The sequence below is a fragment of the Aotus nancymaae genome, unplaced genomic scaffold (genome assembly GCF_030222135.1).
Source record: "Aotus nancymaae isolate 86718 unplaced genomic scaffold, 86718_ANA_hifiasm-v0.15.2.pri h1tg000057l, whole genome shotgun sequence".
Lineage (NCBI taxonomy): Eukaryota > Metazoa > Chordata > Mammalia > Primates > Aotidae > Aotus > Aotus nancymaae.
The window spans coordinates 69461188-69488138 of record NW_026988471.1 but is presented as its reverse complement, the minus strand read 5'-3'; the positions used below and the strand labels follow the sequence as shown (position 1 = coordinate 69488138).

At 44.5% G+C, this 26951-nt stretch overlaps 1 protein-coding gene across 2 annotated transcripts in view; it reads left to right on the top strand.

The window, feature by feature from the left end:
- Positions 1–26951, top strand: part of TGFA (transforming growth factor alpha) — a 106812-nt gene that overhangs the window by 29818 nt on the left and 50043 nt on the right. For both annotated transcript variants that reach the window (XM_012475697.2, XM_012475696.2), the window contains exon 2: positions 6560–6613. In XM_012475697.2, the coding sequence (XP_012331120.1) occupies positions 6560–6613 (54 nt within the window). The remainder of the gene's footprint in view (positions 1–6559; positions 6614–26951) is intronic.

Sequence of the window (26951 nt, the reverse complement as noted above, 5' to 3'; positions counted from 1 at the left end):
GTTTATTGTGTGTCACTCAAGAGACCACATTTTTCTTATGTGTCCCTTTTTTAATCTCTAAAAAACCCTGTGCAGGAGCTGGATCTCTTTATCTGCTTTTACAGTGAAGGAAACTGAGGCTCAGGCAGCTAAAGTCAGCAGCAGTAAGAAGTTGGGTCAGGATCCTAGTAGCATGAGCCCAAAGCACTAGGCTGGGAGTGCCAGCTTTTGTGCAGGGAAAAGGGGCAGTGCTGGGCAGCTGGGGTCAGAGGACCTGACAGGAGGGCATAGGCGGAGTTTAGGTGGAAATGGGGTCTTGGACCAGGTTATGCATGCTAAATCTCCACTCAGGACTTGGAGCTGGGTTCTGTCTCTGCGCTAGGTTCTGTGAGTGGTAAGGAGCCCATGGAGAGCTTAGAGAAAAGGAGTGATTTCATTCAGCAAGGTTAGTCTCGCAGTAGGAGCAAAGTTTTTTTTTTAAGCTGTTGGCAAGAAAACCAGTCTAACAACTATTGTGATAGTGCAGGGAGAGATGATGGGGCCCGAATTGGGGCAGTGGCAGCAGGGATACAGGGGGATGGATAGGATGGACTGTGTGGAGGCTGGGTGTGTAGGAGGGCTTGGCTTGGATACTGGGTGAAGGAGAGGGAGGGGCTGACAATGACTGTCTGGTTATCAGTCCCGCCCAGAACCAAGGAAGAGGTGGAAGACCTGAATTTCATTTTGAACACATGATTTGGGGTACAGGCTTGGGGAGAGTGGTGGAGGTTGGAGACAGTGTTCGGGCATGGAAGCAGGGGAAGCCTCTATGGGATTGTAGGGTCAGTCCAGTGCCTTAGTGGGCCGTAGTGATGACTTCGGCAGCCCACTCTTGTCTGCCTTTGCTGAAGTATGGAAGAGTCCATTTTTCTCTGGTAGTTGCTGTCCCATGTGACTTGGACATTTTAAGGGAAAGTCACAAGTCGCAGATTTCTTTTTTTTCCTTAATTTGCTCACCGTAGGTAGGTGCTCAATAAATATTTGATTAGTTAACATAAGTAAATAACAACATTTTAAACATTTTTTATTGTAGTTGTTTTGAATGGGAGTCTCGATTTGTCGCCCAGGCTGGAATGCAGTGGCACAATCTCAGCTCACTGCAACCTCCCTCTGCCTCCCGGGTTCAAACAATTCTCCTGTCTCTGCCTCCCAGGTAGCTGGGATTACAGGTGCCCAGCACCACACCTGGCTAATTTGCATATTTTTAGTAGAGATGGGGTGTTGCCATATTGGCTATTTAAACCCTCAAAAAGCATGCTATTTCAAGATCAGTCCTTGGAACACCAGTAGCCTGCAGCCAAGCGACTCCGGGGCCTCAAATAAAACCCTTTGTTGAAGTCCTCTTAGTGCCTTCCAAAAGGAGGAGATTCATGACCTCCTCCTCATCATCCTGAACTTCCTGGAAGTTATGATGAAACAGGACTGAGATGAAGTGCCATCAACTGCTGTTCGATGGGTGCTCACAGTGGCTTATGAGCCTCATGTACTCTATACATTTTGTTTCATTTAATCCTTGCAAGTCCCATGAAGAGCTGTTATCCTTATTTTATGGATGAGCACACCAAGGCTCAGCAAGGATACATACTAGAGCCAGGGTCTCACAGTGAAGGAGTGGCAGAGCCAGGATTTGTACCCAGGCCTGATGGCAAAGCCCCTTTCTGCTGTGGCATGACAGGCTAGAAAGTGGTAGGGGGTTGTGGTGCAGGTACCTGTGTGCCCATTTCTCTTGCCTCCCTGATCCTGAAGGTTCATTCTGAATATTTGGTTTTTTGCTATTGTCAGATATGTTTAGATGGATATGGGAAATTCCTGTGAGCTTTCAGGTAATGCTGGATCATTTCCTGTGATGTCATAGTCATGAAGTATTTCCTGAGATTTAGCAAGTTGGAACTTGCTGCTGTCCAGTGGGGATGCCACATGGCTGCTTTTGGCCTTAATATCCTAATCAGTTCGTGGATAGTCTCAAGGGAAGGCCGTGGTACACGCATCCTACTAGCCTTGCTTGTAGGGCCTTCCCTTTTTTCTTCTTACTCAGTTCTTGCCCTGAAGCCAGCAATTTAAAAGTATTGATGAAATCATACAACATAGTAATTTTTGCTATGCAGTTAAAATCCTGCCATGCTTGCAAACAAAATTCCAATGTTGGGATCTAATTCATAAGGGAAGATGTATACTGACTGGCCCTGGGTTCTGTGTGGCCCATTTCTTTATATGTTTGTGCACACATGGGAGCCTGGGCAGACCTCCCTGAGCAGCGGGATTCCCACCCTCTACGTACCACTCTCTGCTTCCTGTTCCTCAGGACCCGCCAGCTCTAAGGATGGTAGGGGAGGAAGGGGAACACCTGCTGCCCTCGGAATGCCCACATTCCCTTCTGCCCTGCCCTCTAGCACAACGCCTATCCTCCTGCCCTGAATGTGTTCTTCATCCAAAGGCCTTTCCTCACCACCTCTTCTGAATGCAGAGCAGCCTTCATCCAAAGGACCTGCTGCAGCTCTTCATCCTCCTACATCCCCCCGAAAACAAAAACTCAGCCTTCACCCATTCATGCAGGTGAAAGGTAGAGCTCGATATTCTAGATCCACGCAGTGGAGTAGGTAGGGGCCTGAAAGCAAATACCAGCCCCAGTGGAGGCCAGAGCAGGACATGGTCCACTCTGCTGGGGTGGCCAGGGGCCAGAGGATGCTCCTCCTGGCTCCAGGCACTGTAGCTGAGTGTCCACAGGAGAGGTGGTCACCAGGCCAATGGGTGGTTAAAGATGAAGGGTGTCCGACACTGAAGGCACAGCCTGGGTATCTGTGCAGAATTGCTAGTCTTGTGCCTGAGCGAGGTGCCCAAGCGAGGGGTTGGAGTGGGGGCGTCCCGCTCTGGAGCCCAGGGGAGAGGGGTGTCCAGCCTTTCTCAAGAGCATATCCCACTGGCAGTCAACACATAGGTTTCAGGATGGCACCACTTCTGGGGATTCATGAGCTAAATCAGTGAGCCTCCCTTTTATTTTGCTTCTGTTGGGAACTTTTACCTGAGTACCAAACAGCTGAACTATAAGCATGGCAACATCTGTCCTTCCTTCAGCGCAGGCCAGGTTCCCACTGTATTTTGAGGGGCACAGGATCAGCCTTTCACAAGGGTTTTCTTCCGTTGCATGTGGTTTTCCCGTTGATACCACTCCCTTCTTTTCTTTTTTCTTTTTGAAGTCCACAGTCTTGGGATTCCCCTCTTTGGAGCTATTTAAACAGAAATGGGATGCCAGCAGGAGTGGCCTAGAGGGGATTCCAGCCTCCCTGTCCTGAGGGCCTGCGGCAGGCAAGGGCCAGCTTTGAAACTCAGGAGAAGCCTGTGGCTATGGGCCACCAGGCCTGTACACTGCGTGTCTCCCTGACTCACTGCATGTGGCCATGGTCCCTGTGGCCATGCTCCCCCGATCCTTCCTTTGTTTCGGATGACCCCTGGAGCCTGCAAGGCCACGTGTTTCTGGAAGGTCCTAACACAGCCTGACTTTCTAAGCACAGTCGTATGGCCAGAGGCGTGGGCAGCTGGTGAGCCTGGATGCTCATACCTTTGCCCCTCAGTAGTCCATGCTCATGGCAGGGAGATTGGAGGCAGTGGGAGAATACCCAAAAGGCAATGGATGGCTCTCAGGAAAGGAGGGATCAAGGCTCAGCCGCTGGGCCTGCAGAGTCTGTTGTTTGGACTCACTTGGGGTTTTTAACTGCTGAATACACACCTGTGTCACAATCGGCTACAGTCAGAAGGACTGTGGTGTGGTCTGGTAATTAGACACTGTCTTGTGCATGGGGTTTGGACACACTGGAGTTTGAATGTGGCTGCAGAAGCTTGGGAAAATTTCTTAACCTCTCTAAGCCTCAGTTTCTTCATCTGTATGATTGGGCATTTCTACCAGCTGGACCAGAAGGCTGGGAGGCAACTATGTCATGAGTCGTTATGAGGACTAAGTAAGAGAACACATGCAAGACTTTAGCGCTGGGCCCGGGACTTGTTCATGCCCAATAAGGGGTGCACATCCACCTGCAGAGTGAGAGGCCTGAGCCCTGTCCTCCTGTCCAGGGTTCTCTTAGGCTCACCACGTAATGAAGACAAAGCAGAGGCTCGCCGCTCATCACAGGGCTTCAGCCGATGCTGGGCATGATCAAGATTGCACAGTGAAGCCCAGGGCATCAAAAAGTTGTTTTCCGCGGGAACGTGAGGGTATAGAAAGGACCTATTCTTCTCTTGCTGCTCAAATTATGAATAAAAAACCCAGTGTCTTTCATCTATGGAATACCATGGTTTTGCAAACTTTAATTCATTCCCAAAACACCTCTGTGAGTTTGGCAGCTGCAAGCCCACAGGTGAGGAACAGAAGGTGAAGTAACTTGCCCCAAGGCTAGGAGTGGGCCCCCATTGCACACCCTCATCTTCCTGGAGCAGTGCTGCTCATCAGTGCCTTGTCCTGGATTCAGTTGTGCAGTGTTTGCTTTCTTGTCTGGGTTTCACTTAAGTAGGGGCCACCATGGAGCCCAGGAACTGTGCTGACTGGGTTCGCCCTGACGGACAGGATATGGGGCAGGAACAGGACATGAAGATAATTCATTAGTTCAGGGGCAGTCTGTGACAGGCCAGCCACGCTTCCCCTCAGAGTATGCAAAGCATCCCCAGTGTCATCTTTGGACACTATTATGGGTCACTGGCTGACTTTAGCCCAGAGTGGTTTGTGGGAGTGCCAACGAAGTCAGAGCAGCTTCGAGAACCACTGACTTTTCCCAGCTTGGATGGGGATGCCTTGTTTTAACACTGGTGTGTGGGTGACAGAGGAGCCCTGGGAGCCTCGCTTCCAAAATTAGCATATATTGGCCAGCAAGAAGAAATTGCACAGGGAAGACATGCGTGATTTTGATGATTTTCTCTCCCTGTCCCCCTGCCCTGCCTCCAACTCCAGCCCAAACATCTGGCTCAGGATTCTGTAAAAGTCTTTGGGAGGTCCATGCCAGACCTCCAGTAAAAGCAGTCTAAAGTACTTAGTTTCTCATTTCAGAGGTTGAAAGGAACATCGGGAGGATGATTGCTCTATCTATTCCAAGTGTGTTTTTTCCTTTGTGAGTCAGGACTTCTGTGTGTACACCCTAAGTGAAAAGGGGCAAGGAGCCCTCACAGCCTGCAGAGGAGGGGGCTGCATCGATCTTTTAACAGACAGAACTTTGCTTGTTTCCTGTGCGGACTTGATTCATCTGCCTTCTAGGCTAACCTGTCAGAAGCCCAGCCCCTCGGCATGGCAACTGTGGCATCTTTTTGCATTTCAGTTTTGGGAAGTCATTCTAGTGTGGCTCATGCTGATTGCATAACTCAGAAGAGGTTCCTTCTTCATTGGAAGGTTGCTGCTGTTTCCAGAAACCTTGAGTACTGTAATCTGAGGGCACAGAAAGGTCATCGGTTGGCAGGGCTGGCTTTATGGGCATGCAAGCTGTGTAGTCACACAGGGCCCCATGCTCACAAGGGCCCTGAGCTTGAGGTTTAACACTCTGCAGTTGCAGTCTTGAAATTTGTGTAGTTTTATCTTTGAATTTGTGTCTTGTAGGTGAAGTTCGTTAGGACAATAGAGTGTGCACGGGGGTGGGACTTAGAGCCTTGGTTCCCATGGTCCTGCCTATTACTATCTCCCTGCCTCCCCTAGGTTTTCTTGCTCCTGCCGTGCTCTGCCCCTGGTGGGACCTGGACACAAAAAGGGTTGGGGTTAAGTGCATGGCATCTCAGGGTAGGGCATGGTGGCAGCTGTCCTCATCCTGGAGTGGCAGCTCCATGGCATCTTCGGTAGGCAACAAGAGAGGGCTGAGCTGCTTGACTCCCCCGATCCAGGTACCTAGTACATCCTGGCAGGGAGGAGGCAATACCCTTAAGGGGTCACCCATCCATCTTGGGTCGGGACAGCCAGTTCCTGGAAAGAAGAGATACCTGACTAGACCCCTCAACCCCCAGCTGGGTCACAGCACATTGGTCCAGCTGCTGGCTGGAAGGAAAGCCCAGAGGCAGTGGGTCCTTTGCTCCCTTGCACACTCTGTCCCTGGGGGGCACCTATGAGGGACTGCACTCAGCCTGCGGGTATCCTCACACTCAAAGGACAGCAACGATGTAAATAGCAAGCAAATATGATGACATGAACAGCAGGGTGAATGTCACTGAAATGTACAATTAAAATGGTTAAAATGGTAAATTTTATGTTATGTATATTTTCCCACCATAAAAAAAAAAAAAGATGTTAAGAAAAAACAAAAGCCAAAACCACCATGACAGATGGAGAGAGAGGCTGGAAGAAGTGGAAGGCTCTCCATTTCAGAGCTTCCATGGACACTTTCTTCCTGCTTTTTAACAAGGGGTCCCACGTGCTTATTCTGCCCTGATACCCACAAGTGATGTCGCCGAGCCTGTCTATGGGCCACTCTGTAAACTACCAAGCCGTTGCCTGTCACAGGGCCTGCCCTCTAAGCCTCCGAGGACATCACTTGCCAAGCAGACTCTGACCTTTTCCCTCTTCTTCTCCACCCAACAGGTATCGTGTTGGCCACGTGCCAGGCCTTGGAGAACAGCACGTCCCCCCTGAGCGGTGAGTGCAGCTGCCCTGCCTGTGTGGATGGCGTGTGGGAAGGGAGTGGGCCTGCTGCTGTGTGGAACCTGGCCTCCTGCCCACTGAGCACATGCCTGTCCCAGAGCCCTCTCTGCCCCCTCCTCAGGGGTGAGATGGCGCTCACTGGAAGGTTTGAACGGCAGGCCCAAGGGGGACTGTTCCTGGCAGCCTCAGGGGCCTCCCCTCCGTATCTCTCCTCAGCTGTTCAGACAATTCCTGTGGGCAAGTGCGCCAAAACAGGGCCTGCAGGAGCTCGGGGCCAGCCACGTTTTCCCCGCTCCGGTGATAGTAGTCCACCGGAAGTAGAACCCAAATTCCTGAACCCCCATTTGCTTTTCTGCCTGGTGACCTTTGTTTAGTTATTTTCTGGTTTGCATTTTGATACTTGTAGTTAAAAAAAAAAAAAAAAAAAAAGGCTCTTTTTTTTTTTTTTAGTTTTAAGATCCTAGATCAAAATAGTGGAGAGGTTGGGACCCGTGGGAGGCAAACCACAGTGGTCTCAGCACTGCGGGGAAGCACCCTCTGTTGGATTTGCACGTTGCTTTTGGCCTTTGTCCATGTGTGTTTTTTATATTTTTATACGGTTAGTCCTGGTGAGGAAACAATGTGGATTCCTGCTTTTTAAGCTCAAATGTTGGGGCTGTACATTGTTCCATGTTGCTGGAAAGTCTTGAAATCTGTTCTCTTACAATGTCAGGCTGTCCCACTAAAGTGAACATGTGTGATCTCATGAAACATTCCCCGTTGGATATTTACGGTGCCCCTAGTTTCTTAAGTTATGATACTACATCTTCATGCCTAGAAGCTTTTTCCTCCTCTTGGATTCTGTCCTCAGAATGTGTCTCCGGAAGCAGGAATAAATACAGATTTATGACTCTTGATACAAATGCCAGACAGCTTTCTGAGTGAATGGTGCCGATTTTTACCAGCAGTGTGTGAGCGCGCCAGTCCCACCGCTCCCTGGTTAGCATGGAGTGTGTTTCACTAACTTCTGCTCCCATCTGTTACTGCACTAGCCTCCTGCTGTGTCTCCATAGTTATTTCAGGGAGGTTCCAGTGGGAGCGGGTGGGTTTCTTATCTCCTCATAAATTCTCTAGGCAGCCACACTGTGTCCCTGGTACCTCGCTGTTTGTTCTCCTCCAGGCCTTTCCCTCCAAACCCACTGGAGGCGACACTCCCAGTCCCACTGGGTACCACTGCTGCTGCAGCCCCAGCAGCCCGCCTTGCTACTGTTATCCTTGATGCTCTTGAAGGTGCCTCAGACACTTGGTGGTCCATGACAACACAGAAGAAAATGCCTCTCCCACTCTATGTCATGCTTTGTTGGGGCTGGAGGTGGAAGGGTGTGAGTGTGTCCACACAAAGCAGTGCTTCTGGAGTCCAGGGTCTACCAGGGTTCCCATAAAGCAGTTCTTTCACTTTGTAATTGCCTCCCATCCACAAAGGGCTCAGATATGAACATATAGGAAGGAAAAAGAGGATAACTTAGTAACTCCATCATGTAGATTTCAGAATTGACCCAACCCCCTTTCTAGAATGCGCTTGCCCCAAGGTTCACCATCAGCCCCTCCTACAGATAGACCTCTGGTGACTTGCCCACACTCTGGAAAGTGCTGACACTGCAGCAACACTTACACACTGGGTATCATTTGAGAGAACCCGGGTACTGGGCCAGTTGGGGGTTACCACTCTGATACTTGTCACTGTTATCTCCAGGCATCTCCATAGGCTGAGAAGCCTCTTGTGTTTTCCTCACCCTCCCTGCACTCTTTTAAGCCTAAGTGGGTGGAACTGAAGTATAAAGGTCTTGAGATTAAGCCAGAAGAGGGAGATGGAGGCCTGTTCCCCAGGCCTCTATCCCTAGTTTCCCGGCTCTCTGGTGGAGCCTTCCTCCTGCTCCTCCTTCGCACTCGAAGACCGGGTAGGCCAAGAGCCGGGTTCTCCACTGAGTCAGATGACAGGTTGCGATGATGGCAGGTGCTGCCCCTGCCATCCATGGAGAAGCGGGTACTATTGGTCATCTGACCCCCTCCTCCAAGTCTCCATCCGCTCTGACAGAGGAGAAAAGCCTAGAGATGTCGCCCTTGAGCCTGTTCCCCAGGAGCCTGGCATAGCTCCTGCCTAGGCCTTTTGGGGTTCCCCAGGCCCTGCTGGGCAGGTGTAGGCAGACCTGATACATTTGTCCAGAAGGGGACTACTCTTTTTGCAGTCGTGAACAACTCTGTTTCCTCTTTCCTTCCTGAGCTTCTTTCTATGAGAATGTCTCTGAGGTTTACTTCCCCTGATTGTGGAGTGTGGTCAGAAAACAGCAGTTGAACCCCTGCTGTGTTGCATATTACTCTGTAACCATCTCGGTGCCACTCTGGGGGCTGAGGTGGTCTGTGAGAGCAGAGGCAGTGCCATACCTTCTAAAGACCAGAGAGCTTCAAGCCCCCCGGGTTGGCTGGCAGTCTGCAGAGGAGGGAGGTAGCTACCCATCTGCCCTCTGTTGCTCTCTGTGTGATGGGTCACTGAGCTATAGAACTTGCACCCCAGGGCCTTAGAAGTTTAATGAAATTGCTCTTTCCAGTTTTACTTACTCTCTGCCCTGCCCCGTGAGACCCAGACATGAATCTAGAGTGGGCTGGACCAGGAGAAAAGTTCAAGTGGTGATGACCATGTTATAGTCACGCCTCCAAAGTCTGGGGCTTTATGACTAAATCAGACTTGTGCTTAACTCTCTGTCCTTTAGGGTGACTGTCCTGTCTCCTAGAGGACCACTCAGGCCCTGATAGGCCTTCCCACCCCATCCCACCCACTGTCTTCACCACACAGGGCTGAGATCCTGTGGTGGGCGCAGCTCAAACTGGGGACCAACTTCCACCAGCCACACTCACTGCTGGTCATTGAAGCAAGTGCTGTGTGTGTGTGTGTGTGTGTGTGTGTGTGTGTACTCATGTTTAATTTAATAAGTAAAACTATTAACATTGTAACATTGTATTAGAGAAATCTTCATCCACAGAAGAAGAGATAGTGATATCAGTTCCTGTATATCCAACACCCAGCTTTGACAATTAGCATCATTCTGTCATTTTTCTTTGATCTATTCCCTCATATTTCTAATGTTTCCCTTTGCTGGGGTATTTTAAAGCAAAGCCCACTTCACTCGTAACACTTCAGTACATATACCTAACAGATAAAGGCTTTTAAAACATCACCACAATTCCATTACTGCACCAGCAAGGGCAATGACGATTCCTTTTTGTTAGATCCTCAGATATAGAAGGTAGATGATGCTGTATCTAATTTTGTGGTACTTTTTTCTAATTTGCGTTCACTTTCGTGTCTTTGTATCTTGCTTTCTACTTATATTTCTTTTCAGGTGAACACTGTTTTCATAAAATGTATTCATGTCTCTACTGGGTGACTTTCACATCTGAGTGCCTCTAACTCCCAATGCTCTGGATGTTGGTGGGCTCCTTTATTCAATCCCAGAATCAATCCAGAAACAAACCACCCAGAAAAATGTAAATGGCGTGAAACCATCCCTACCAATTAGGTGTGAAAATGGGTAATTTTAGAACAAAAGCTGTAAGGACTTCACCCATGGTGTAAATTTGCAGGTCTTCTCACTCTCAGAGTTGATGGGAATGAGAAGCAATAATGGATGTAAGATAGGTTTTGATACATTCCTGAGTGACAGCACTAGAGCATAGGGCAACAGGAATACTCAGGGTGAAGCCCTCATGCTTTAATAGAACATTGTGGAGAGAAAATTGCAAACTCCAAGTGCTAATCAAGGGTGTCAGATGGGCTGAAAAGAACATGGGGCTTATCCCATGTGGCTTTCTTGTGCATTTTTTTTCTTTTCTTTTTAGAAACGAGACCTTGCTATGTTGCCCAGGCTGGTCTCAAATTCCTGGGCTCCAGCAGTCCTCCTGCTTTGGCCTTCCAAAGTGCTGGGATTCCAGGCATAAGCCACAATACCTGGCCTTTCTTGTGTACTTTGAAAAGAAAAGTTCTGTGTTCTTATTACTTGATTATTGCTCTTGGCCTTTCTTCTTGACATTTCGTTGGTTTCTTCCTTTCTTCCTTTCTCTTAGATCCCCAAATATGGAGAACAGATTATGCCAGAGTCATAGGAAACTGGCATCGTCATTAGTAAACGCTTCTCAGACAATTTGAGTGAGACAACAGAGGGATATGGTGCCTGAGGCTGGAGGTCAGGGATCATGGGTTTGGGGCCATTTGGTCTCAGTTTTTTCACATCCCTGGACAAATTAGTTTTCTGGTTCCTGTTTGGATTTGTTTCCTCCTCTATTGGACTTGAATCCGAAATGGCCCATGAGATTTTTCATGTGACACTGATGGATTGGTAGAGATGACTTGGAGAGCCAGGGTGGGAAGGGTTACAAGGCTGACTGTAGGTTTTAGGAAGTACTGCACTGATCCATTGGTCATAGGTCCAAGATAAGGAAGTAGTAATGTCACTGGCATGTCTTTGATTTTCTTGGAACTAGATGCTTTTTCACATTCAGGTTCAAAGATTCTAGTTGCTGGAACTATACAAAGGAGCAGGCTTTCTCTGCCTTGCCCTCCAGGAGCCTACCGTGCAGGTGGGAAAAGACAGCATGGGAACCCATGGTAAATGTGTCACAATGATACATGCAACCTTGGCTGACTGCTTAGTGCATGATTTAGGAAATAATTGCCATGGGAGTGAAATCAATAGCATGGTTTGGGATGGAATATTTTTATCAAGTTGGTTGTCAATTTGTAAAGCACACAGAGAAACATTAGCTGGAGGCAGGACAAGGGTGGCAGCACCTATAGCTTAGCACACCTGTCACACCCTCTCAAGGAAGGAGTTATGACCTGTCTTCAAAAGACACTTTTAAATGCCCCTTAAAAGGGACAGAATGCACCCTAGCTAAGAAGTCGTTGGGTGGCTACTTGCTTAACCCTAAGAAATGTTGCACTGTTCCCAGGCTGCCCATCTGGTTCTTATATTTTCATGAGACTCACTCTAATGACCAAGGGGGTGTGGTGAGGACATTACTCAGGCGCCTGGGAGCCAGGCTTCAGGCTTCCATCTGCTACTGCCTTGCATGAGCTGGGTACTCAGGGCAGCACTTTAAATCTCTGAACTTCTGCTCCTTCCTCTGGCCTGTGTCTAGGGACACCCACCTGGAATCAAGGCGTGTTTGAAGGCTTGCTTAATTTAGTGTCTGGGAGACTTTTCAGAGGTGATGGTGAAAGAACATGGAAATTTACAGTGTGGTTATTCATGGGGAATGTCACCATTATCAGCTGGCTTAGGGAGATGGTGATCAGATCTCAGTGGTGAGTCTGGGCTTAAATATGTTGAGGTGGCAAGTTTGAGCTGGGGGTACACAGAGGGAAGGCAGATGAGATTAGAGGGGAAAAGTCTTTGAAGGCTTTACTTGTTTGGAAAACAGGTAGAACGTGTGTCAGCCAGCAAGCAAGCAATCTGGTTATTGCTCACCTCACCTAACAAAAGCTTTTCAGAACTGCACACTGCTTCCCCGTTCCATTGTCTAGAATTTTCCCACGTGGAGCTGAAGTCATTCTGAAGTTAGAAGGCTCATGTGTTCTACATGGCTCAACTGCTTCAAATATGTGTCTATAACACAAGACACTTGGTATGTCTTAGTTTGGGGATAAAACCACATATACCTATTTGTGCTTACTTTAAAGAATGCTTAGAAGAGCATTAGGAGGGAATGAGGGATTCTTCCTTTCCCCTCCAAGATGTATCCTTGTCATCCACATTCTCATTTCACCTTCTAATTTGCAAAGGAAATTGTGCTGGGTCAGTACTTTTTGAGCAAAGTCTGCTCAAGGTAGTAGACAGAACACGGATATGAAATCAAGAATTGTAATTCTGACTCACTGGCTGCAAGACCTTAATAGAGCTTTTAAATCTTCTTGAACCTCAGTTCTCCCATCAATAAAATGAAGGAGTGGAATGAAGTCGGTGTCTTTTCACACTGAGTTACAGAATCACTTTATGGGTCACAACCACCATTTTTAAAAGTGGAATTGAATAGTTTAGAATAGAGAATTTCAGAGTGCGTTACGTGGAGGAAGGACAAGTACTGTTTCATGACTCTTGTTTTAGTTATTGATAGATTCATATATTGACATTCTGCATCACTCTACTTGCATGACTTACATCCATATTGCTTCTTCTATAATTTCCAGATTTTATTTATTCATAAATAAGGGATGAGACACTTGCAGAGTAAGCACCATAAATCTCTAGACCTATAACATCCCCCTTACCCCTCCCTAGTCTTTTAGAGTTGCCTTATCCACTCCTAATTTGACAGCAGTTTATCTTTATTTTTCCAAAACTCTCTACTTATAGAAACAACAGCTCTTTCCTTATGCACAGATATTTCATTGATTTACATAATATGTAATTAAGTTACATAAGTACAATAGTGAGTACAGCGACATAAACAGGTTTGGGAACAAATGCAAATGGCCTCTTGGTAAATATGTAGCCTAACTGTTGAGAACAAAAATAGGCTGATAAACTAGAGTAGCCAACTGAGCTTTTGCATGCTGAAGGCATCGGTCTAGATACTTTAGCAAAGAAATGGAGAGTATGGGATTGAGTAAATCCAGGGTATGGTTTAAGTTAAGCTCATTTAATAGAGCATCTACCATCTTTGAAAGAGGCAAAGCAGGCTGGGTGCGGTGGCTCACACTTGTAATCCCAGCACTTTGGGAGTCCAAGGCAGGCAGATACGAGGTCAAGAGATGGAGACCATCCTGGCTAACATGGTGAAACACCATCTATACTAAAAATACAAAATTAGCTGGGTGTGGTGGCACGTACCTGTAGTCCCAGCTACTTGGGAGGCTGAGACAGGAGAATCACTTGAACCCGGGAGGCAGAGGTTGCAATGAGCCGAGATTGCGCCACTGTACTCCAGCCTGGTGACAGAGTAAGATTCCGTCTCAGAAAAAAAGAAAGAGGCAAGGCAAATGACAAAACTAATGGATGTGGATATGGGCACAACCTTCTGAAAAATGGCTTAACATTAATAGTGAGTGGAATTCCTTAGTATTAGTAAATGAAAACTTAAAAGTTGTCTTTGCCCTTTGACTCAACTATTACACTTAGGGATCTGTTTCACAGAACAATCAGATATTAGGTTATTATCCAGTAGAGTGAAAAGTAGCCAATGTCAACAAGAGGGAAACAGTTATGGAACAGGTAGATAGATAGCCTGCTATACAGCCCTTCAAAATCATGTTGATGAGGAATGTTTAAGGATGTGGGAAAATGCATATGATATATACATAGAAAAAGTAGTATATAAAACTGAATGATGTAACTTGAACTTATAAGCTATACACATAGATGCAAAAAAACAGGGCATCTGGTGTTCACATTAATGATCTCTGGTTAACGATATTGTATGTGAATTTCATTTGCATTGTGTATTCCTGTTTTTCCAGTATCTAAAAAGAAAGAAAAGGCAGTGGCCGCCCTGCAGGTCTGTTGGCCAGTGTGCACTGAGTGCAGGCTGCCTTGGCCTTGCAGTCCAGTGACTGCAGCTGTCTCCGAGGCTTGGGCACTACTGCTGTTTCTAGAGCATGGGGAAACAGTGGTGCCTTGCATGCGGGCCACCCAATTTTAGAGCTTGGCTCCCACGCCTCACTCGCCTGCACAGTAGCCCTCACAGGACCTTGCTGTCTGGATGAGTTGGCCCCAGCAATTGCCACTTTAACGCAGAGATCTGGGAATGCTCATCCACACTCTTCTTCGGTGCCCGTGACTCCTAAATCTTGATTCACTTCACAGAAATTTCAAGTACTTAATAATTCTAGGTTTCAACAGAGGTTGGGCCTTTCTGGGCACCTAGGTCTATAGTCAGTCTCTCAAATGTGAAGACTCTGAAACCATTCAGTCCAAGTTCAAACTCCACCTCTGCCACTTATTAGCTGTGAGACCTTAGGCGAGATACTTAATCTCTCTGTGCCTGGCTTCCTTATCTGTAGAATGGGAATAATAATAGTACCTATCATAGGGTTGATGTGACAAGAGTTGACTGTAAAGCAAGCACTTGGAACTGTTTGTATACCCAGCAGCTACTCTAAGTGTTAGCTGCTGCTGCTGCTGCTATTACTACCCTTACTATCATTACTGGTGATGCATATGGTGTGAAGCAAAGCTGTATCTTTATGGTTACTTTTTACCACCTGGAGTTAAGTCCTATGGTAGTGGTCTTACATGTCAGTGTGCGTAACAGTCATCCTGCTGACTGTGTTAAAATGTAGATTCCTGGGCTCTTGCAGTGTGACATCCAGAAATCTGCATTTTTAGGCATCAACCACATTTTGTTAGAGCTCAATGGGAAGACGAGGCTGAGTGACACCTGTCCTCGCAGGCTGAGACGCTCTCACCTGAAGGTGACAGCACTTCCCATCCCCCGAGATCTCACTCTACCTCAGCCAGACAGTGCTGCTCGCTGGGAGTCTGTGAAATGTGTGTGTCCCAGGTGAATACTTTCTAGTATTCACCCCGGACTTTGGGAAAGAAAAGTCAGAAACCTCAGAACTTGGGCCACCTCAAACCTCAAACATCTTCTCTCTCATTGGCTTTACTGTGATGAAATGATGAACACGGTGGCTTTCTGGTAAAACATCAGCTCTGTTTTCTGGCTGTGCAAACCCAAACTCTTGGCTTCTGAGTTTGGAGATAGACTGAGCGTCTGGTTATTTACCTGCAGCTATTTTAATCCAGCCAGGCTCAGAGGTCCCCACTAGCAAGCTCTGCCACTGTTTGCTTATGGATTTGTTCAGAATCTCCCTTCTTCGTTTCCTGTCTTGAAAGTTATGGCCCAATTCCCTTATCAGAATGTGTAATGGAAAGTGAGTTCACACATCTGGCCGTTTTATCACCAGGTTGCGTTGACTAAAATGTTTCTTAAATACCAAAACACAGGAGAAAATGGATTAGATGAAGTAGAATGGAGGGCCTCAGTGCTATTCACAGTGTAGCCTGGGGCTCAAAAGGAGAAAGTTGGTTTTTTGTTTTGTTTTTTTCTTCCTAGTTGTCACTTAGCAGCCTCAGGCTAATCGCATTTTTTGGGTCCTTTTTCGTTTTGACTTTTGGAGTCTTGGATTTAACGAACATCTCTCCCTGCCTTGCACAGTGGGTCCAGAAAGGTATTTTTAAGATCTTGAAAGTGAAACTTCTCAGTTATTGCTATGAAATTTGCCACAAATGAGTCTTTCTGGTGCTCTTATGTATAAAAAATAGAAATATAATTAATCACCTAACAGTCCATGGGAGCCTCTATAAAATTCAGTTTCCAGCAGGCTTTCCACATGATATCCTGTTAAATAAACAGCCCAGCACGGTGAAAGGCTCTAGAAACCTAGGTGCACACCTGACCGAATGATAACCGGATTGTAGTTGCCATTGTGGGCAATTTCCCAAGGATTCAGCTCTTCCCAACCTTTTTCAGAATAAGGATCCATTTTTAACATCAAAATTGTGTGAGACCCCACAGAGAGTAGTTGTGCCTTTACTATTAACCTAAATTATATTAAATGAATTAATAAATATAAACAAAAGCTGCTATGAGAACTCAATGACACTTTAAAATGAATTTGTATTTTATGAATCACAATAGAATTTACATAGTAATATGAACTAACACTTACAGAGTACTCCCTATATACTGGGTACTTTTCCATTTAGCTTGATTTAGTTTCTACAACAACTCTAAGAAGAAGGTACTACTATTAGCTCCATTTTACAGATGGCAAAATTGAGGCAAAGAGAAGTTAAGTAACTTGTCCAAGGTCACCTAGTTAGAAAGTGGCAGAGCTGGGATTTAAACCCAGGTAACTGGCTGCAGAATTCTAAGCACCTCACCACTATGCTCTAAAAACATACAGATACACATACATCTCACTCAGACCCACAGATGTTATTTGAGGGGAGATTTACAAATACTTTGCATTAAATAACTGTGTGACTCTCTTTCTTCCTCTTCTGCAAGACAAATTGGAAACCACTTTCTTGGGTTTTTAATCCATCATTTCATGAAAATTTAGACATATACCTTAGCGCCAGGTATATGTGTGTGTATAACTACATGTGTGAATGTGCACATGTGTACATATATACATATGCACATGTGAGTATATGCATGTATGTACATATAAGCTTTTATTTTTATCTTATCACAAAACTATGGAATCTTTTGCATATATATATGTGTATATATAAATATATATTTGTTTTGTTTTGTGTTTGTTTTTGATATAGAGTCTTGCTCTGTCACCTAGGCTGGAGTGCAGTGGCGCTATCTCAGCTCACTGTAACTTCCGCCTCCTGGGTTCAAGTAATCCTCCCAACTCAGCCCCCCAAGTAGCTGGGACTACAGGCTCATGCCACCACACAGGCTAATTTTTGTGGTTTAGAGGTGATTTTTTGCCATTTTGCTCAGGCTGGTCTCAAACTCCTGAGCTCAAGTGATCCACCTGCCTCGGCCTCCCGGGGTTGGGAGTACAGGCATGAGCCACTGCGCCCAGCCTGTATACATTTTCTTCTATTCAACAAACACTGACTTGTTTACTGTGATGGACTTTGTTCTGCAGTGACTAGGTTCTTATTATTGTAAATGTTTTTGCACAAATCTGATCACAAAGATTCCTAAAAGAATCTTTTCGTGAATTGACTTAAGATGACTGTGTCAGTAGGCTTATGAAGCACAGGGGATTAAACCTATCAGACTCCAAAGTCACAAAGGTGGTGGGGATGAAAACGTAGTCCTCCCTCTCCTTAGCTTGATTCCGGGCAAAGAGCTTGCCATCTGCTAGCCACCTTGGGTATACATCCAAGGATGAGGCCTCTAGGTCAGAACAAATGCTTCGCTTGATTTCCACTTCTCATTAACATGTGAGGACATCATGCCTTTTTATTATTTAAATTTGGTTTGATAAAAAGTTACCTAAAAATAAAAACCGTGAGTATTTGATAATACAGAGGTTAAACTCAGGAGCAAGATGACCTAGATGTAAATATTAACTGTGTCCCTTGAGGACTATGACCTTAGGCGAGTGTCTTAACCACTCTGTGCCTCAGTCCCGCATCTGTAACGTGGAGATAACAGCAGAACCTACCTCACAGGGTCTTTGTGAGAATGAAATGAGAGAATATATGTAAAGCACTTAGAACAGGGCCAGGCCTACATGGGACACAGATACTAAGTCCTATGTAAGTATTTGTTATAATTCTCTTCATTTAGATTTACAAAGATAGAAAGCAATAACATACAAGTAAGAAATGGCATCTGAAATACCAAGATGGCCTGAGCCAATTGGTGGCAGGGACATGATTTGAGTTTAAAGTCATAAGGGCCATGACAGGGTCAATCGCATAATTCAACACTAAGGTGTTATTTTCCACACTTAAAGAACATATCAGCCAGGTGTGATGGCTCACGCTTGTAATCCCAGCCCTTTGGGAGGCCAAGGCAGAGGATCACTTGAGGTCAGGAGTTCAAAACCAGCCTGGACAACATGGTGAAACCCCATCTCCACTAAAAATACAAAAATTAGCCAGGCATGGTGGCTCGCACCTGTAATCCCAGCTACTCAGGAGGCTGGGGCATGAGAACCACTTGAACCCGGGAAGCAGAGGTTACACGGAGCCAGATCATGACATTGCACTCCAGCTTGGATGACAGAGCAAGACTCTATCTCAAAAACAAAAACAAAACAAACAAAAAACAGATCAAAGGAAGCCACACTTTGGCTGTTGGGAAGTGGGGTCACGGAACCCACTATTCCAGTAGATGCCAAAACACTGAGCTTTACTTTTAGAATTATGGCACCACAGCTGAGAAAACACAGCCCTGAGGTAGTTTTCTTTACTTATGCGAGACGTGGACAAGATCTTCTGAGCAACAAGATTCAGGAGGAACATCGAGAAATTGGAGGGAGAAATTGGAGGGAACCACCAGGGCTGCCGTGTGGAAAAGCTGAAGGCCGGAGAGGTAGAAAGGACCTTTTGCTTGAGGAAGTCATGTTCTCACTTGCTCGCTTGCTTCATGGAAGCCCTTTTCACACTGTTCTTTAAAATACAAACAGGTTGCTCTCCTTTGGCGTGAAAGGTTCAGGGAGCGGTGATGATCACAGGTAGAGACTATTCATAGCACTTTATGTGGGAAAAGTTAGCATCTAATTTCCCTTTTGATGCTAATGCTGTAAGAATCTAGGTGGGAGTACAGGTTAGAAATGTATAAAGATGGGAAATAATTAGATCATTAAATGGAGAGTATACCTAATTGAGGAACTAGAGCTGTTTGGGATTAAATTCTTAACTATCTGGGGGACAGCATGGAAAAAAATCATACCTGCTCAGAAAAAGAAAAAGAAAGTTCTTGGTACCCTGGAGAAAGAGGGTAGTATTATACTGAAGGGCTCTTTGGCCCAATTTAAGTTGACTTTCTCTCTTTCTTGTTTAAGCATTTTTGTGAGTGAGCGGGAGGGTTTACTGCGGAGGGCTGTGCTGGGCGTCAGAGATGGACCAAGGACAGTCAGTGCCCTTGGGCTCTTCTCAGTGGTGAAGGTAGCGAATAGAACTGCAAAGCTTTGCCTGAATTAAATGACTGCCTGCCAGAGTCATGAACAAAATGCTGTTAGGAAGGAGGCAGGCTGTCCTCTCCTGAGGGCACTGAAGAAGCTTCCCTGGAAGAGCAAACCAAAAAAACATTGTAAGCAAAGAACACTTAAAAAATTTCTTTCTTTGAAAATTTTTTGACAAAAACCATGTGGTGTACATGTTCCAATATATGTATACATCGGGGAATGGCTAAGTCAAGCTAATTAACATAAGTATGACTTCACATACTTAAGACCCTCATCTCATAACAAATACAAACATCAACTCAAAATGGATAAAGACTTAAAAGTAAAATCTGAAACTGTGAAACTACTAGAAGAAAACAGGGAAAGAGCTCCATAACATTAGTCTCTGCAAATTTTTTGGGGGGGAGATACTTCCAAAAGCACAGGCAACAAAAACAAAATAGAGAAAAGGATTATACCAAATTAAAATGCTTCTGCACAGCCAAGGAAACAATCAGCAGTGTGACGAGACAATATATAGAACAGGAGAAAATATTTGCAAACCATACATCTGATAAGGGAGCTTATATAGAAGGCTACACAAGGCCACAGGCTTGTATGGAAGCTTACACAGGAGTCCCTATCTAAGGAACTCAAATGGCTCACAGCAAGGGTGCCCAGCGTCGGCTCTTCTAGAAGCAGAGAGAGCCCCTTTGACTTAGGATACAGTGGAGGCAGCTCCAGACAGTCTGTTTTACCGCACTGGGGGAAGGAGCTGAGTTGGGCAGTTCTTCCTCCCTACTGGTCACGTTTCAAGTTAAAATGATCAACCTTGGTAAAGAGGGTTGGTACTACAGGGCTATTCAAATAGTTGCTCTTGGAAAAAATATTATTGACTCATTAAGCCACAGGAGTTCTCCAAAAGTACATTTTGCCATTAAGACTACAAGTTAACTTTTTTTTTTAACTTGGCTTACGTAGTATAACTTTGTGACTGGATATAGCCCCTGAACCAGGATGCTGTTTGGAGAGAGAGCTTTGCTGATACCAATATTTTTGTATTTTTATTGGTGTTCAAAGACTGATGTTATTAAAAATCTGGCCCAGGGAGGATTCTCAGTTAATATTTTTGTTTTTAAGTAAGAGAGTTCCTGATGCCCATGTCACTTGCATGTGGTACCTCCTTGAAGAGGTTGTCCCGAGAAGCCTTTGGCAGCTCTGTCTAGAACTGCACTGTCCAATATGGCAGCCACGTGCAGCTGTGGAGTGCTTGACACATGGCTAGTTCCAACAGAGATGTGTTGGAAATAGATATCATGTACCATATTGCAAAGACTTCATGCATTGAAACTGAGTATCTTATCAATAAATGTTTACATTGCTTATTTATTGAAATAACACTATTTTGACCTTATTTGGTTAAATTAAATACATTATTCAAATCAATTTCACCTTTTTATCCTAAAGGTGGCTACTAGACATGTAGAATTACTTTTGTGGCTTACATTATTTCACAGTTTTAGAACCTTGCAACACATTTGTTTTCACTCACATCCTTTCCTTCAGTCCTGGGTTTCTCCCTAAACACCAGCCCAGGGTCATCTTTCCTCAATCTCATTTCAATACTGTGCTGCAGCCAGCTGTTGAGTGATTTCTCCTGTCCCTGTACTTGTGAAAATGCTCTGCATAGGAATGAGCTCCGAGTGCAATGTCTGACACAATAGATCCAAAATAAACGCTGAGTAAATAAATGAATACTAGCTCTCTGTAGCTCACCAATTTCTTTATAAACAAACAAAGCACAGAAAGTTAACATGGCATTGGGCTTACTTCTAGAAGTGCAGGCCACAGGCTGTTGGCCTAAAAATCACCCAGGATGCTTGTAAAAATTAGAGTTTACTCCAGACTAAGAGGTCAGTCAGAAGATGTTAGGTTATGCTGCAGTGACAAAATTTCACTGGCTTACCAGCAGGTTTGACTCTCAGTCATTCACTGTCCACTGTGGGCCCTGGGATACTCCCCAGGAAAACTGATAGTTCAGGTTAGACCTCCATATCAGCAAATGGGATCAATCAAGCTGAGTGCTCCCACCTAGATATGTGTCACTTGTCAATGCTCACATTTCATTCTCTGAAACAACTCATATGGCCATACATAACTCCAAGGAGATGGGGAAGGTCTCTGTGTACCTAGGAGTAGAGGTGAGTGTATATTGGTAAGCAATGGGAATGTCTGCTTCACAGGCCAAATGCAAATCTCTGAGGTGGGGCCTGGGGATCTGCATTTTTAACTCTCCTGGTAATTCCTATTCACTGTAAGTTTGAGGACCATTGAGTAGAACAAGAGTTCTCAACTATGACTGCACGTTAGAATTACCTGGGGAGTTGTTTTTTTGTTTGTTTGCTTGTTTTGGTTTTTTGTTTTTTTGTTTTTTTTCTGGAGATGGAGTTTTGCTCTGGTTGTCCAGGCTGGCGTGCAATGGCACAATCGTGGCTCACAGCAACCTCCACCTCCATGGTTCAAGCGATTCTCCTGCCTCAGCCTCCTGAGTAGCTGGGATTACAGGTGCATACCACCACACCTGGCCAATTGTGTATTTTTAGGAGAGACAGGGTTTCTCCATGTTGGTCAGGCTGTTCTCAAACTCCTGACCTCAGGTGATCTGTCCTCAGCCTCCCAAAGTGCTAGGATTATAGGCATGAGCCACCACACTCAGCCTTACCTGGGGAGTTTTGAAAAAAAAAACAACTAGTATCCTGGCCCCACCCCAGAGATTCTAATTTACAGGGCCTGGGGATGGCATCCAGACATCAGTATTCTTTAAAACCTCCCCCAGGGATTCTAGTATGAGACCAGGGTTGAAAACCACAGGTATAGGGAAAAAAGAGGGAAGGACTCTTGAATCCTGACTCAAACACAGAATGAATCTGGTTTTGCATGTATGTTGATGGCAGTAAAGATCAAATGAATGTAAAAGCATTTGTCCACTATAATACAGAACAAATACTAGCCATTATACACTGGCAGGTGTGGACTTTTATGCAAACTAGATCTGTGCAAGTTGTCATATATGCATGACATGATCTCACTGCCACACACAAAACTAGGAGAGGAGGGGCAGTGTCCACCACACATTTGCACCTGCCAGCTTTTATAGTCAGTAAATGGGTGGTCCCTTCTTCCCCTCTGCTCCACTTATCTTAACAACAAAGGGGATAACGAGAAGAAAAAAACTCATTCCATGTCTTGGTTTTTTTTCTCTCCAGCCTGTTCCAAAACCCTTAGCCCAGGCCCTGTTCCCCTTACCCTCTGTTCAACCTGAAACTGATGCCTCACACCTCTGGTCCTCTGCAACTTCATCTCCTCCTCTTTCTGCAGCCTGTTTCCCACCTGCCACCCTAGTCCCATGCCAGGAAAGACAGGGCTGTTGGGGGGCCCCATGCCTGCTGGCTGATGGCTTGAACAGCATAAGGAATCCATATTCTCGGAAAATGTGTGCCCAACGTTGTCCATGGTGGTATTGTTGAGAATGGCAGATTCAGCAGCATTCTGTTGGAGAGGTGAAGTATGCAATAGGTAAGACCAGCTTTTGTGAGCTGGTCAAGCTCTTTCACCCACTTTTTACAATATTCTGTTTCTTGTAGATTCTGAGTTCTCACCAAATGATTTGCAAACAAGCTCTTGGAATGCTACTGTTATGTAAACTGGAAATTGTACCAACGGTCAGTTTTATTTGGTTATAAAAATACCACATTGGCTTTCTTCCATTGGCAGAGCCAAGAGTTAATACTGAAATAAGCTGTTTTTAATTATTTTTCCTCTTGTGTCTAACAATTTTCAAGGCAGATTAATGCAAGAGTACCTCAAGTAAATAACTGTAACACCTTTTATAAAAATACAGATTTGTGCATTTGATGTGAATTAGCTTTTAAAAATACAAAAAGAATTGCTCAGCCTGGACAGCTATGATATAGTTCTGTAAAATGATTCTTACTGGTCAGACTGACATGGCTAAGGTTCTCAGCATTGGAAGTTTTATGTCAAGCAGCAGATCATAGGCCACCGCCTTTTCAAAAGCTGGAGGCCACTTTCTCTTGTCCTACCCACCAGCCTGACCCTCCTTTCCATAGCTGGTTCTTAATCAGAAGTTAGCAGGGCTGGGATGCAATGTGCCCAAAGGAGAAGATGCTCAAGGAGCTCAGCTCCTTATAGGCAGGGACCAATGGTGCAGGCTTTTCTTATTTCAGTGCCTCCCATATAATAGGTGCAGAAAGTGCTTTTCATTATTTTGTGCATGGCATTAGGTCTGGTTGTGGACATTGGAGATTCACTGAATTGAACAAAAATGCTTAGCAATCTTAAAATGACCCTCTTAAGTTAAGATCTATGTCGTATACTTTGTTACAAAGGAAATAGTTAAAAATGTGTGTAAGCTTCTGGTTTAAACAGCAAACCCAATACTGCATCCCTCATATCAACAGCTACAAGAACAGCCACCATAGTAACATACTCTCAGAGTAAAGTCCAAGCTCTCCCTTGTCCTGCAAGGCCCTGCTGGGGGCAACACCCCTTCCCTCTCCATCTGTAGCTCATACCTCTTTCCTCCTTACTTTCTATGCCCTAGCTCCCTGGCCTCCTTTCTTTTTCCCAGATGTATCAGATCCTTCTCTAACTTCTAGGCTTTGCACTTGCCTTCCTTCTCCCTGGAATGCTCTTGCCCCAGTTTTTCCAGTGACTAACTCATTCATGTCCTTTGGGTCTCAGATGTGCTTCACCATTTCAGAGAAGTCTTCCCCGTATGGTGATTCTGGAAGTAGCTCTTCACATCTCTGTGTATTTCCTTCATAGCACCCAGTGCTGTCTGCAATGATTTCGTTTGTTTATTTACTTATTATTTGCTGGCCTCCTTCATTAGACTTAAGTTCCTTGAGGACAGTGACTTTGTCTGTCTAGTTAATTAATGGATCCCCAGTGCCCAGCACAGTGCATGACACATACAAGACACTTGATATTTTGTTGAGTGAGTAAACGAATGAAGGAAGTAAAGAAGGAACACTATGCACCATACCAAGTGCTTTATATCACCCATTTCACCTTTGTAACATTCTCTATTGATTCATGGGGAAACTGAGCCCCAGAGAGTTTCAGTGACTTGCCCAAGGTCAGAATTAGTAAGTCACAGAGCCAAGATTTGATCTCAGGTTTACCTGCCTACAAAGGCAGTCGGGTCTGAGGTTATGGTTCAATTGAAGTTTTTGCCTCTTCATAGGTATATTAGCAGGAAGTATTCTGTTTTTCCCTATGGCTCACAGTGTTTTGTCCATGGCCTTTGAAATAGGTCCTTTCCTGCTGTTTTCTGCAAAAGATCTTCATGGTAACAAGAAAGGATTCTGGTGGAAGCATATTTTGGAGGGAGCTGTGGAGATTTGCTTGAGCATGAAAATTACGAATGACTCTTATTTGAGAAGAAATATGTGTCTTTAAGTCTCATTTTTAGAAAATAATAAAAAATAGTTTATGGCAGTAACTAGAAAGCAGTGCCCAAGCTTCAGATAACAGTGACAATGCTCTGGTAACACCACCTCCTTCCCTGCCGTCTCAGGACCTTCAGGTGCACACGGTGCGGCAGCAGCTTTGCAGTGTTGCTGAGATCTCCACCGCAGCCAGGCTTCCCGGTGCTCAGGAACCTCTGGTTGGAAAAGAGATAAATTGCTATTTCTATAAATTATATAAGTATGTATCAAGTAAACACACACAAACCACCACAAATGGCTATGAAATCTTAAAAGTAGCCAGTAGGGTACAATTAAGAAAACAGTCAGTAGTTTTCCTATAAACTATCAATAACCTATTAAAAATATACTGAGGAGGAGGGAGGAATTGGGAATTATTATGCTATTCAAAGGGCAGAATATTCCAGTTATGCAAGATGAAAACGTTTATTGATCTGTATAACATTGTGCTTATGGTTAATGATATAATATTATGCACTTAAAAGAATCCCCCTCAAATAAAAATAATCATAGTAACTATAAAAAAATATACTGGAGAGAATCAGCTTCAAAATAGTTATAAAATATAGACTATAGACCAAGTAGGGATAATCTTTAGAAGATGCGTCAGAATCTATTTGAAGAATACCATAAAACTTTCCTTTTAAGGTAATTTATTTGACTAATAGACCTGTGCCCCTGGGAAAGTAAAAGGTTATAAAGCTGTTCTTTCCATTATTACTTCAGACACCCAAGGCAGGTCTAGTTACTCTTTCCGCGGGATTAGGATGAATAAGGGGGAACTTGACTAAATGATTCTAAAGTTCACCTTTAAGGCACAAGAAAATGCTGATGTAAAATGTGGAGGGATTTGCACCTCCAAATATTAATAAACATTAAAACGCTGAAATAATTAAAACATTGCAACACTGGGACAAGAATAGACACATTCATGAGCCAGCATGGCAAGCTCCAAAAGAAACCCAGCTATGCATAAGTTGGCATGTGACAGTAGTGGCATTTCACATCCGTAGGGAAGGAGCAGATCATGTCCCAAATGATTCTGAGATGATTGGTTAAACATTTAAAAAGAATCTAGATCTAAAAACATAATGACATTCTAAAATAAGTTGTAAGTGATTGAAATACTTTTTAAATGGAAGCATAAAATTTCTCCAAAGAAATAAGTGGATATTTATATAGCTTACAAAAAAGGACTAATCAGAACACTAAAGACAGAAACCATAAAGAAAAATAGATACATAAAAATTATAATTTTCTGAACATCTCCTGAAAACCACTGTAATAAAATCCATAGGCAATATTTGCTAGTGTTTGAATCCTAAAGAGGATTTATATCCTTAGTATGTAAAGTACACTGGCACACCAATAACAACAATTTTAACACATCAGTAAGAGAATAAGCAAATTATTGGAATACGCAAGTCACTAAAGAAAAACTACATATAGCCAATAGACATAGAAAAGATGTCCTGCCTTACTAGTCATCAAAGAGATGCAAATTAATAAGATAGCATTTTCATTGCTCAAATTAGTGAAGATAAAAATAAGCGCTGGCATACAAAGCAGATAAGGTTGGAGACTTGTTGGGTGTTTAGATTGTACGACGTTTATGAGAGCCATTTGATAATACTTATAAGGCTGAAAAATAAGCCCTGCTTATCTGTTGGCCCAGAAATAACACCTAAAAATTTATCCTAAGGAAGTAAGCATGGGTGGATTTGTGCCAAAATTTAGCTTAGTGTTCACTGCAGCCAGATACTTATCAGGAAAACGCCAAGCACTGAGATGATAAGAGATGCTGGGGAAGGGTTCGCATTGCTTTGGAATGGATGAGCAGGGCTTGTGTCGATGTTATTGGACCACAGAGAACATCTTGTGCTCAAGTCACCAGCAGAGGCTTGAATGAGCGTACGTGTAATTGGCCATGATGCATTTGGTGGTTTATTGTTTGGGATGTTTTTTTCTCCCCATTTTGATGAAGGTTTTTCAAGTTTGTATCTTTCAAGTTACTTTGGATTTGGGGCCAAATTTCTCATTTACAGTTTTGCCATTGCACACCTACTTAGGTTTGTGTGGACATGGAGATTTGCTTGAATTTCTGACTTGTGTTTGCCCTTGGCTTATAATTGTATGAACAAAAAATGCAGATTTCCTCTTCCTACTTCTCTAACTTGTTTTGCGTTTTAGAAGGGACATC